This window comes from Pongo pygmaeus, chromosome 12 (assembly GCF_028885625.2).
Source record: "Pongo pygmaeus isolate AG05252 chromosome 12, NHGRI_mPonPyg2-v2.0_pri, whole genome shotgun sequence".
NCBI lineage: Eukaryota > Metazoa > Chordata > Mammalia > Primates > Hominidae > Pongo > Pongo pygmaeus.
The window spans coordinates 116,195,104-116,208,412 of record NC_072385.2 but is presented as its reverse complement, the minus strand read 5'-3'; the positions used below and the strand labels follow the sequence as shown (position 1 = coordinate 116,208,412).

Here is a 13,309-nt window from a genome sequence, read left to right as displayed (position 1 = left end):
GAGGCAGGAGAATCACTTGAACCTGAGAGGCAGAGGTTGCAGTGAGCCGAAATTGTGTCACTGCCCTCCTCCAGCCTGGGCACCAAGAGTGAACAGCTGTCTCAAAAAAAAAAAGATTCTCTGATGTTACTATTAAAGTGAATCAAAACTTTGGGTGTGCTTTGTAAAATTTCATTTTGTGTTTCATCTTCACACTTAATACTAAATGCCATTATAAGTTGATGGAACAGGTTTGGCAAGTAGGGAGAATGAAATATTTATTTTATTTGAAAACACTGAGTTTGGGCTGGGCTCAGTGGCTCACGCTTTGTCATCCCAGCACTTTGGGAGGCCGAGATGGGTGGATCACTTGAGGTAAGGAGCTCAAGACCAGCCAGCCCAATGTGGTGAAACCCCATCTCTACTAAAAACTCTACTACAAATACAAAATTAGCCAGGTGTGGTGGTGCATGCCTGTAATCCCAGCTACTCCGGAGGCTGAGGCAGGAGAATCGCTTGAACCCGGGAGGCACGATCGCGACACGGTACTCCAACCTGGGCGACAAGAGTGAAACTGTCTCAAACAAAAAAAAAAAAGGGGAAAAAGAAAGAAAGAAAGAAAACACTGAGTTTGAAGTGCTCCTAAGGTATTTGAGATAGAGGCCAGTCAGTAGTAAAGTATACTCTGCAATAGAGAAAGATTTGTGGGTGGAGCTAAGAAAGCTACTGGAAGTAGTTTGAATTTGGTGACCAAGAAAAGCATGCTCAGAGAGAAAAGATGTTAACTTATTTAAATAGTGGATCAAAAATGCTAACATTAACCTAAGCAACTACACTTGACCCTCGGTCAGCTGGACTTATCGTTGTGTATAAAGAATTATGGCATTTAATTGTGTCTTAAATATAATACAAGCTATCATGGTAAAATTTTGAATTACTTACTAATTCCTAAAAGTAAGCCAAGTACAGCTTTAATTATTTTTCCTAACTTTGGTCTAAAAATGACAGTCAAGATTTAGGTAGGTTTTACATAAAATTCTACAGATTCAGTAAAATACACTCAGTAAAATAAACCTTTGGGGAATAAAACTTGTTTTTCACTGTAATACCTTTAACATGACCTGTGTACTTTTTGCCAGGCTCAATACGAAGTGCTTTATACGGATTGTAGACAGATGTCGATATATAACTACATAACTTTCTCTTCCTCTCTGTCTCCACATATTTAAGAATCCTGTCAGCTAGGTACAGTCAATCCCTAAGAATTGGTTCCAAAAGGACAGCCGCTCTCTCTCACTCAGATACCAAAATCCACAGATGCTCAAGTCCCTTATATGAAATGGTGTCATATTTGCATATAACCTCCCCACATACTTAAAAGTTATCTCTAGATTACTTATACAACCTAATACAATGCAAATGCTACGTGAATAGTTGTTATACTGTACTGTTTAGGGAATAATGACAAGAACAAAAAAAAGTCTGTGCAACCATCCACTTTTTTTCCTCTGAAATATTTGCAGTCCCTTGATTGAGTCCACGGATACAGAGGATGCACTGATAACTAACTGTATTATTTCTTCCAACTTGCATAAGAAGAACTGAAACTTAAAGAGGTGGTACCAACCTGCTCAGAGTCACACAATTCTGGCTCTTTGTGATATAAATACACGTTTTTAGGCAATATACTAGTGGTCTCCAAACGTTTTGTACTTGCACCCATTAAGCAAAAGAAATTCGAAATACACGTTCCAACATAAAATTAACACCCTATGTTTCACGTAGAAATCGAATGAAATAAAGTAAATCTAAATAGAAGTTCTAATATGTTCCCTCTCTACCCACACACTCATGGAACAAACTGCATGCCACTGTATATACTATTGTACATGTTAAAAGATCATACAGCAACCATATAAAAGTCAGGAGATTTGGGTTTTTCTTTTTTCCTTTCAATATATATTACTGAGAAGTTTGCCTTTAAAACACTGGCTTTTAATCTCCTACTCGTGAAATATGCAGAGTAATAAGCGCTCACAAAACTTCTGTCTTGAGGGCTTAAACACCAAATGATTGTCCTAAGAATTTTCACAGTATTACCTCAAACCCTATTGGTTCAACAACCTTTCTCTACCCTAGAGTCCTGTTTTCCGCAAATCCCAATTGGGATTCTTCTCCGGTTCATTTCCGTAAGAAATGAGGGCAAAGAAATGCCATCAATAAACCTTTGAACACGTGTTAATTTTTCTAGATAATACAGTTTGCATTTTCGTAAAACTGGGCTTTAATGACAAATCCGATTTCAGTGATCTTTGCATACACCCTTTAAACACACCAGTTGCCGCCTGCGAGGTATCATCAGACTCATGCTAAGAGCCCCGCCCTACCCCAGCTTTCTCCAGACCTCTCCCCGCTTTACAGTTATTCGCCACAGCCCGGGGGAGTCTGGGGACGGCCGCCTGGGAGGGGACGGCCGCCTGGGAGAGAACGGCCCCGAGCAGACGCCAGGTTTCCCGCGGCTCAGGAGACCGGTGCCGCCTCGGAGAGCGCGCGAAGGTGCCGCCGGCCGCCCGACCCGCCCGAGGAACGGACATCTCGCGACCGGGCCCGCAAGGGCGACCAGGAACACCGTCGCAGCTCAGCTGACCCTGCCTCTCCCAAGTGGCTGGGGGTCGCCAGCCAAGGCGGCAGCGGGCGGAGGATGAACCCCGGAGCAAGGGAAAGCGACAACGCGCGCCTTCACCCTACCGCCAGCAAGTCGAAGTCTCCCAAAGGAACCCGATCGGCGGGGCTGCCGTGGTACGACCGGCCGCTAAGGCCACCCTGAGGGCGTCTCGACCTCGGCTGACCGCCGCTGGCCCGCTGGGAACCGCGTGCCGGCCGCAGGAGAAGGTAGAATCCCGGGAGCCCAGGCGCCCACCGCGGGACTAACCGCGCCTGCGCCCCTCCCTCCCTCCCTCCCTTCGGGCTCCGCCCGCGCCTGCGCAGTTGCGGGATTTTCGCGCCGCCGGAGTCTGAGAGGCCGGAAGTTCCCCTTAGTGGGTGGGGGAAGCTGGTAGGCACGGGCGGCTCCGCAGTGACCGGACTCGGGGGAGGCGAGTGATTTGCCTAAGTAAAAGGGAAAGACAACTGAGCGCCCCCGGCGGCGGGTCTACGCATGCGTCCGCTGGGCCGGCTGGGAGCCGGCAAGGGCAAGCCGAGCGGGCCCCACTGAGCGAAAGGGGTCAGTCACTTCCCGGAAGAGGCGGGGCCGCGCGGGCCCGGCGCCGGATTCGAAACGCTTCCTGGTGATCCTGGGCCTGGCGGCTGAGCCCGGGGCGCTAGTCTTTGCTTGGGTAAAGAAACAGGACTTTCCTTTTTTTTTTCCTTTTGAGAAAATTCAGAAATTTGGAGGCACAGTAGTTAGGATTCAGGCCAAACTGGTAAATGACGAAGGGGCTTCTTCCAGAGCCAAGGAGGAAGGGTTGTCCGGGTAAGTCCCGCGGAACGTGGAGAGACCGCGCCGCCCGGGTCCTCCCACTGGTTCCTTTGATCATCTGGCTTAGGGACGAGCTCTTTGTTCGCTGCTCCTCCGAAAACGCCTTCAATGACTCCCTTTGAATAAAGTAGGAAGTCCGAACCGAGCCGCCAGGCCGCGACCTGGCCCCTGTTTTCCACTCGCGAGGGCCCTGCGTTACCCCGCCCCGGGAAAGCTGCGCGTTCTCCGGCCGCTCGCGCTTGGCCGAAGCTGCTGGGTCCCGTTGTACTTCCCCCGGGCATGCGATGGGGATAATTCCCACGCCTCGCTCAAAGCTATCCCGGGCGAGCCCTCCCTGGTCCCCATAGGCACAGTTGGGTGTTCCCTTTTCCGTGTTAACCTTGTATTTCGGATATAGTTCTGTTATAGTAATTACTTTTAAGAGATTGTAGTTGTTTATTTACAATCGGTCCTTCCCCCACGGTAACCTAGAGTGTAAACCCCCTAAATAAACGTCAGAAGTAATGAAGTCTTACTTCCTTGGCTTAGGTTTCAGCGCCCTTCTCAACCCCACACTACCCCTTCAGTCTTTACACAAACCCTTCCCATGAATATGCTGACCTAGCAAGTAACCTACTTTTCATACTCCAAAATCTTCTCTTCTGTGTGGGGAAAATAATGCATTGACTGCCACCTCACCCCACCTCCAAATAAATTGATGTTGAAATTCTGGCCTCCAGTAATGGAATTCTTTACATCAAAGTCACTTTTTATTTCTAAAAGTAATCCCATATATATTATATTCCTACTGTGGCCCTTGCCATGGATCAACAAAAAATATGACATAGTCAAAATAGACCAAAACATGTGGCCTTGTTGTAACCAATGGGAAACACAGTTGGGAGGTCCCTACTTACATGTCACTTGCTTCAGGAACCGTTCCTTGATTCCTAAGTGGGGGACCTTTTTTCCTGAATACAACTATAGCTTGCTTTCTTACCTCTTAAGCCCTTTTTATCTGCAGTCTCACCCTACTAAGGTCTTTAAATGCAGAGCTTGATCTTCTTCCATTATTGTATCTCCAGCACCTATAAAGCATTCCTGTTAAATAGTAGACATTTAGTGAGTATTTATTGATAGGCGTGAATTATGTCTCAACGTTTAGGCTAAATTCATATGAAAGTAAAATTGAAAAAATAATTTTAAAGAACAGCATTAGTTACTGAGATTATGTGGTAAATCCCTTAAAATATAATCTTGCATTGAAATAGTTTTCACCGTTTACCAATCTTTATATGAATATATACTCATCTAAATGGAAATTGGGAAATTTAAGCATTTTCTGCTTTTCCAAAGTAAATATTCTAATGTTTTTCTTAAAGCTGAACTAAATTGCAAAACTTGCTTTAATAAAGTGTGTGTTTTTGCATCAGTTAAGCCCCTGACCTCTTTGTGTTCTTTAAATTTGATTCATTAGTGGAATTAACAAGGTTCTGTGTTTTTCTCACCTCATTCAGTTTTATAATTAACCAATAAAAGCTTATTAGCTTTTAAGGAAGTTTTAGGAACTTAAATTGATTTATGGGCACCATATGGTTACATCAAAGGACTTGTTTTTGTTTTAACTGGAAGTGGATTCTTAAGTCCTTTAAGATGGAAATTTATGTTCTTTCTATTATACCAAGCAATACTTTCTGAAATAGAGTGATTTTTTTTATTCCACGCTACCAGTTGGTCATGCAATTCAATATTAAATACTAGATTACAGATATTAGAATCTTGTAATGCATCTGGTTTAATACCTGTCATTTTGTAGAACGGTTAAATGTCTTCCCAAGGTCATACACCTAATCAGTGGTATGTTCAAAACCCAAATCCTAGGCTTTCTATCTGAAGTCCATTGCTTATGAAGTGGTTTGCTATGTGTTCTGACTTTGTTGATTCAAATAAGTAAGCTAAATAAATTTAAGCCATTAATAGGTTTATAAAGTTATTTGCTATATGTTGTTCTTACGTCATTGATTCATGTAAGTAGACTTGTGTGACAGCTAATTCTTAAAAAATTATGAAGATGTTAGACTTCTTTTGATATATATATGTTGATTGTATGAACAGATTGACATCAATGTAATTATTCATTATAAAAGATTTGAGTGGGAACTCACCAAATCCCACACCAAAAAAATTTAAAATTTTACCATAGTAAAAAAAACTAAAAAGCAAGATGAAATTATACATAGTTCTTGGTGTAGTATTTTTAATTTATATTATTTATTTTTATAGAAATGGGGTCTCACCATTTTGCCAGGCTGGTCTCAAACTCCTGGACTCAGGCGATCCGCCTGCCTCAGCCTCCCAAAGTGCCAGGATTATAGGCATGAGCTACCATGCCCGGCTGGTGTAGTATTTTTAAATTTTACTTAATGCTGAGCCATTTTCAAATAACCTCATCACGTTGATTATGACCTCATGCAAGAACCATCTGTTCTATCTTTCAGTGTACTTGTACTTTAATATCTTAGAAGCTATTGCATTCTGTCCTTTTTTGGAATGTTTTATGCTTTTACAGTCTTAACCATTGCTTCTTAATATCACTTCTGAGGAACAGCTGGTGCAAAGAACATGTGATAAGGAATGGAAAACGATTGATGATGGAAACAGAGATTTGGGGTTAATTGCATTCTTAAAATATTATGATGTTCTTTCTAATAAAATGTACATTTCACATAATTTTCCTCTTTCAGAATTAACCATGGTTAATCGTTCTTTAAACCAGGTTTGCTTCCGACAAAAGAAATGAAATAATAAAAACTAAATTCTAACTGTAGTAATCATGTGATATTAAAGATATTATTTATGGGGTTAGTTAAAAGCCCTCTTTATCTTGCTTAGGGGTTTCCAATAATCGAATCAGTGCTGGACTTTTTTTTTTTAGGCATGGCTGCCCCCCGTTAATAATATATTTAATTAAAAGCTTTACAAAATGATCCTAATATACTTGAAATACTTAGAGGACTGCAGTTTATAAAATCAAGAGTCTACCTTATTGCTGTTTCATTTTTTTTTTTACCATAACCCTCAGAAGGAATACAATTAACATCACAGTCCTGTATATAAATGTGTGTTTATGTGTGCCATCATAAACATCACTGCACTAGGTGGCAATCTTCACTACTATTCATTTGTGTATGTGTAGTCAACCCACGAAAGGAATCATTAGAAACAGGGTAGGAATGTTGAACCTTAGAACTGGAAGTTGCCAGAGAAAATATGTGCCCTGGCCAACTCCACAGGACTAGTTCTAAGCAATCTGAAGGAAACCAGAAAATGTGAATTTCTCTTTCCTCAAAAAGCTATATACTGAAGTAGTATTTAATATTCAAGTACTTGTAAATTTGCAGAACAGTACTTTCTAATTTGACCCATGAATTCTATTTAAATTTGTCACTTAATATTTAGCCAAGAAGCAAACCATCTAAAAAGATTTCTGGTTTATTTCTCCAACTCCTAATAAATAGGGTCACATATTTTTTAACTTTTTTCTAATTTGAAAAGTAATACAGGCATATGGTATTTTAAAAATGAAACAACACAAAGGGATATGTTTTGAAAAGTGGTTCTTGCCATCCCTGAACTGTAATCATCCCTAACATATTCATACCTGTTTTCATTTTAAAAGTTAGATCAGTTTTTTTATTAGTACATATATTTCTATCCTACTGATTTATTTGCTATATCATCTAATTTAGTTTGAATATTGCATAATTTACTTAATTAGTCCTCTATGCAGACCTAGCTCTTCTCAGTGTCTACTATTATAAACAATGCTACAGTGAATATTGTTGTATAAATCCATATGTACCACATAACATATCTTAAATTCCTGGAAGAGATATTGCTAAACCAGAAGATAACCTGCATTTAAAATTTTGACTGCTGGGGTCAGGGTCACATTTAAATGAAATTAGAACAAAGGAATTGCATAATTTTCTTCGATAGCAATCTATTCCAGTATGCACCGTGAGTCACGAAGGAAAGCAAAACTGTCAATAACTTTCTTCTCAGACTTCCGGTTTAATGTGTTCTGATGGGTTAATAATTTGTCTCATTTCTCTTCATAATAATGACTTTGAGAATATGTGTACCCCACTCTTTTTCCAGAATTAACCACAACTTTTCACAGTAACTGAATTAATGCCACAATGGTACATTCAACCAGTGGGGCTTCAGGATGTGAAATAGACAATATTAGTTCTGGGCCACTGTTACTACCAAATACTTTCTTTACCTTTAAGTCTGTATATTTTTATCTGTAAAGTGACATCCATAGATGTCACTGTACACTTCATAGAAATGAGTACACAGAATAATACTCATGGCAGGGCTGGGTGTGGTTGCTCACGCCTGTAATCCCAGCACTTTGGGAGGCTGAGGCAGGCAGATCACTTGAACCTGGGAGGCAGAGGTTGCACTGAGCCGAGATCTTGCCACTGCACTCCAGCCAGCGTGACAGAGCGAGACCCTGTCTCAAAAAAAAAAAAAAAAAAAAAGGAATAATACTTACGGCGGCACTGGCCACACTGTAAAATTCAGGTTCAGAAAAACAGGGTAAGTCACAGACAGCAATCCTTCCAGCATTTATTTTCTTTGCACCCATGTGCAATTTGAGAAAATTTACCTTTAGAACGAACTCTGTTAAAGGTACAGACAATACAGTACTTTTTATTCAGAAGGTTTCTGCATAAAGGTGATAGTCTTTTGACTTAATATATTCTTGTCTCCTGCCTTGTGTTTCTGGAATGAATTAAGGTCATTATTTAGAGGATAATCTGGGTTGTATTTGTGTCATCAGATTGAATTTTCATTGCACATGCTACTTAATGTCTTTACCAAATAATAACAAAGGGAAAGAAAACCAAATATAGATGTATAATAAGGAAAAGCTGGCCTATAGAAAATACCAAACCAGATAATAGTAGCAAAGTTTAAGCCAATTTTGTTTTTAAAATGTCATGTACATGGAAAAAGGTTTAACTTTAGTTTTCTTTGGGTGGTGGTTAAAAGTTATAAGTGATTAAAAGTTTTTTTCTTTTTCTGCAATGAACATTATGTGACTTTGCAATTTAAAAAGCCAACGCCCTTTTAAGAAAGTTATGTCCATCAGTATTCCTCCAACTTCATTTTCTCTCTTGTTTCTTCTTCCCTCACTTTTCTAAGTTTTCCTTTATTAACCCCATTTTTCTTTAGTTTGTTTGCATGCTTCCTTGCTTTTGTTTTTTTTGTTTTTCCTGGGTATGATAGAGAATCAGTCCCATTTTCTAAGTATTAAATCAAGGAGTGAATTTTCAAGTAGACAAAATTGATTTACAGCATCCTTGCATTCGCTACCCATCTCTGCATTTGTTAGCTCTTGTTTTTAGCTGGGAAAAAGCCAGTTACCGCCATTTTAACATTTCAGGTGTTCTTGATTCATTTTGAAAAGCTGACTGATGAAAGAAATAAGGAGTATCCTCTATGAATTATCCTGAACTGGCTTATATTGTTTGAATTCCTGCTATGAGCTTCTGTTTCTTTAACAATATTTTGTAAAGTGTGTTTCACATAACAGCAGATAATCACCAGAATGGGAGTGAATGACTTGTGGCAAATTTTGGAGCCTGTTAAGCAACACATCCCCTTGTGTAATCTTGCTGGGAAAACCATTGCAGTTGATCTGAGTCTCTGGGTGTGTGAGGCACAGACAGTCAAAAAAATGATGGGCAGCGTCATGAAGCCCCACCTCAGGTATAGTAAAAGCTCTTAGAGTATAAATGTATGATGTATAAACAGTCTTGGTGTCTTGATTTTGTTTCACCTTTTTTTTTTCTTTTGTTGTTGTTATTCTTTTACATTTTGAGGTTTCAAGATCTATTTAACATGTCTAGATTCACCATCTTTATATTAAGGACTCAGATTTGTACCTCTTACCCTTTGAGCTCCAGACTCACATAGCCATCTCCTACTTAACGTATCCACTAGGATGCTTCAGATACTAAAAGCCGGAGATTTGGGAGACATTTTCTCCCTATTTTACTTCTCTCCACATCTAATCCATCAGTAAGTCTTGCCAGTTCTACCTCCAAAATATACTTTGTGTTCACAAACTTATCTCAGTGTCCAGAGGCACCACCTCAGTCTATGCCAACCTCATCTCTCATCTATACTCCTGAAGTGCCATCTTCACTGGTTTCTTGCTCTTGGCCTCCCCTACCCCAAACTGTTTTCCACATAGCAATTAGAATAATCATAAATCTTTGTTGCTTAAAAATATTCAGTGGTTTGGCCTGGTGCAGTGGCTCACGCCTGTAATCCCAGCACTTTGGGAGGCTGAGGCAGGTGGATCACGAAGTCAGGAGTTTGAGACCAGCCTGGCCAAGATGGAGAAACCCCATCTCTACTAAAAATAAAAAAATTAGTTGGGTATGGTGGCGGGTGCCTGTAATCCCAGCTACTTGGGATGCTGAGGCAGGAAAATCACTTGAACCTGGGAGGCGGAGGTTGCAGTGAGCCGAGATCACACCACTGCACTCCAGTCTAGGCAACAGAGTGAGACTCCGTCTCAAAAAAAAAAAAAAAAAAAAAAAAAAATCAGTGGTTTTGGCCAGGCACAGTGGCTCACACTTGTATTCCTAGCACTTTGCGAGGCTGAGATGGGCGGATTATTTGAGCTCATGAGTTCAAGACCAGCCTGGGCAACATGGTGAAACCTCATCTCTACAAAAAATACAGAAAATTAGCCAGGCATGGTGGCACACACCTGTAGTCCCAGCTGCTTGGGGACTGAGGCAGGAAGATCACTTGAGCTGGGAGATTGAGGCTGCACTGAGACAAGATCATGCCACTGCACTCCAGCCTGGGTGACAGAGTGAGACTCTATCAAAGAAAAAAAAAAATTCAGTGGTTTTCCACTCTAATTAAAACCTTAAATAAAATGTTATTACATTAATGTTTTTGATACTAGTCTAATGTTCTTGCCTTTGTGTTATACTATTTTGACTTTTACTATCAGTGTGTGATGATTAATATATTACTAATTTATATATTTAAGGAACTTATTTTTTCGTATCTCATATTTAACACAAATGGATGTAAAACTGGTATTTGTTATGGAAGGGGAACCACCAAAGCTGAAAGCTGATGTCATAAGCAAGAGGAATCAGACTCGGTATGGGTCATCTGGAAAATCGTGGTCTCAGAAAACAGGGAGATCACATTTTAAATCAGTCTTAAGAGAGGTAAGCATTCAGATTTGATTCAGTAATTCTGATTTGAATTAAAGGGTGCATTTTACTCTTAATAGTTTGTCATCTTTAATACTTATTAATTTTGTTGTGACTAGCAGGGCAGTGTGCATAGAGAAAAGAGTTTATTTTTTAGAGTGAAATTGACCTGAGTTTCATTCCTGGCACTGGTATGTAGAAATTCTGAGACATTGAGCAAAATTTGTAACCTATCTCTACCTTGTATGTTACCTTGTGAAATGACAACAGTAATACTCAGCAGGGATGCGATAAAAATAAGAGAAAGTATATCTAAAGCAACAGTACATAGTAGGAACTTGATCTTATTACCTTTTATAATACCTTCAGGACTTAAAGAATTCCCAGAATACATGAGATCTCATTAATTCGTACGTCACTCATTCAGAATTCATGATAGTTTATATACAGAGTACATATTTGGCTTCCCTTAGGGCTTGTAATTTTAAAAACTGCTGTTACGTTATAATGTATCATTTGTATGTTACTTTAATATTGCTATATTTTATATTTGTATAAAACTTAAGAAAGAAATCACCTATATTATATAATTAAAACAATAGGAAGCTTTTTTTTTGTCTGTTTTCTTTTTGTTGTTGTTGTTGTGTTTTTTTGAGATGGAGTCTTGCTCTGTCGCCCAGGCCGGAGTGCAGTGGTGCAATCTGGGCTCACTGCAAGCTCCGCCTCCTGGTTTCTCACCATTCTCCTGCCTCAGCCTCCCGAGTAGCTGGGACTACAGGCGCCTGCCATCACACCCAGCTAATTTTTTTTTGTTTTTTTTAGTAGAGACAGGGTTTCACCATGTTAGCCAGAATGGTCTCGATCTCCTGACTTTGTGATCCGCCCGCCTTGGCTTCCCAAAGTGCTAGGATTACAGGCGTGAGCCACCACGCCCGGCCTTTTTTGTCTGTTTTCAAATGTGTGTATTTTTAAAGAGTTGTAGTAGTACACATGATTTTTAACCTGGCCTTTTCACTTAATGCTTCATGTTGTCATATTTTCCTTTTGTCACATTCTAATCAAAATCATAACTTGTAGTGGTTGTGCAACATGTATGAAGCTATGAATCATACCCCTGATTGTATATGTTATTTACTTTTTTAGTTTTTCTCTACTATACATGAAAGTGTGATTAACATTTGTTGTGTATATAATGTTTTCTTGTGATTTGAAATTTTAGATAAAATTACCCAATGTTGGATTGATGGGTCAAAGTTTTGGAATGATTTTATTGCTCTTGCTGATTAATTTCTGCTAATGCAGATGGTCAGAGAAGCAGTGTCAGTGTACTCACAAGAACATTGATGTTAGGAGGCTTGTCTTTGTAATATTTAGTGTGCAACAATGAAGATATTTGATATGCATTTGTCTTTTAATAATAAGGTTAAACATTTCACCTATTTTTAGTCCCCCTTTGGGTAATGGCTATCATGTCCTTTACCTACTTACCTCTTGAGGTTTTAATTTTTCTTTTGTGCAAGTTCTTTATGTATTAAGGATATAAGCTTTTATCATATTTGCTTTGAATTTGTTTTTCTTTTTTAGTTAAAAAATTATGCCATTTTTCTCCTCTTTTGAAATTTTATTTTCTACTCTTACGTTTAAAAATAGTTTTCATAAATCAATTAGTGAATATTCCACCCTAATGACTATCAGCAGTTGAAGAAAATATCTGTGCTGAGTTCTAATTACTTCTTGTATAATCAGTTCCTGGAAATATTCATGGTCCTCAATCTTAGAGTGTTAAAGAACCAGCATAAAACAAAAAAAGAGATGTCCGTCTCTTCTTAAGAAAATTGCTCCATTCCTGTTTCTTTATTGCTGCAGTAATTATGGTGTTCTTAGGCATTTTGTGTCAGTTTAGTATTGCCTGTCTATTAGTCATTTTTATATTTCTGTACTCTTCAGTTACTAGGCCCTGCTTCCTCCTAATCCACTGCTATCTTTTAGGTATTCGCATGAAAAGCACAAATTAGTCATCCTCCAATACCACCTCCACCCCACATGGTAGAGACATAGAGTGGGAAAAATTGCAACAGCCTTATAGGAAATTCTGTGCTGGTTCTTTGAAAAAATTTGAAGTGGCAAATAGTACAAGAAATTGAAATAACTGTATTATGAAAGGCTATTTTTTACTTAGGGGTAAAGTCGAAGCAACACTGTCACAAAACTGTCTCTCTAAAATCACGGGGCCAACGTCCTGAAAAGTGATATTTTTCAACATAGTACTTTGACTTTTTGAACCTTGTCCACCTTGGGCAACATCTGACAGAGGTATTTATTATGTAATGTGACGTGGAAGTGATTAATCAAAGCAAGAGATGATATTTATTCTATCAGTCTCTAGAAACTACGAGTAAGTAGCCTTTTCTCCCCACCATACTCAGTAGTCCCTGATAGAGAATGAAACATGACAAAAAAGAATGGTGTATGACAAGAAAGAATGAACTAGGCTCTAAGGCCAGACTACAAGCTACCCAGCTGGGTTAAAATCAGAAACCAAAGGAAACTCACAGCAAATTATTTGTGCATCAGCAAAATGATGTAATCATTCTGCACAAACATTTGATTTCCT

At 39.3% G+C, this 13,309-nt stretch overlaps 2 protein-coding genes across 9 annotated transcripts in view; one reads left to right on the top strand and one right to left on the bottom strand.

The window, feature by feature from the left end:
* The window catches only part of SMC6 (structural maintenance of chromosomes 6), an 88,898-nt gene extending 85,682 nt beyond the window's left edge, over nucleotides 1-3,216 (bottom strand). Inside the window, exon 1 of one of the 2 annotated variants that reach the window (XM_054472388.2) lies at nucleotides 2,728-3,216. The gene's annotated coding sequence lies outside the window, so the exon portion shown is untranslated. The remainder of the gene's footprint in view (nucleotides 1-2,727) is intronic. The other variant, XM_054472399.2, reaches the window with a different exon arrangement.
* GEN1 (GEN1 Holliday junction 5' flap endonuclease) overlaps nucleotides 3,190-13,309 on the top strand; it is a 28,468-nt gene continuing 18,348 nt past the window's right edge. The window contains exons 1-3 of one of the 7 annotated variants that reach the window (XM_054472422.2): nucleotides 3,190-3,314; nucleotides 9,045-9,220; nucleotides 10,524-10,710. In XM_054472422.2, coding sequence (XP_054328397.1) covers nucleotides 9,060-9,220; nucleotides 10,524-10,710 — 348 coding nt within the window. In that variant the 5' untranslated portion in view covers nucleotides 3,190-3,314; nucleotides 9,045-9,059. Of the gene's footprint in view, nucleotides 9,533-10,523; nucleotides 10,711-13,309 lie in introns of all 7 variants that reach the window. The other 6 variants (XM_063648935.1, XM_054472411.2, XM_054472414.2 and 3 more) reach the window with 6 other exon arrangements.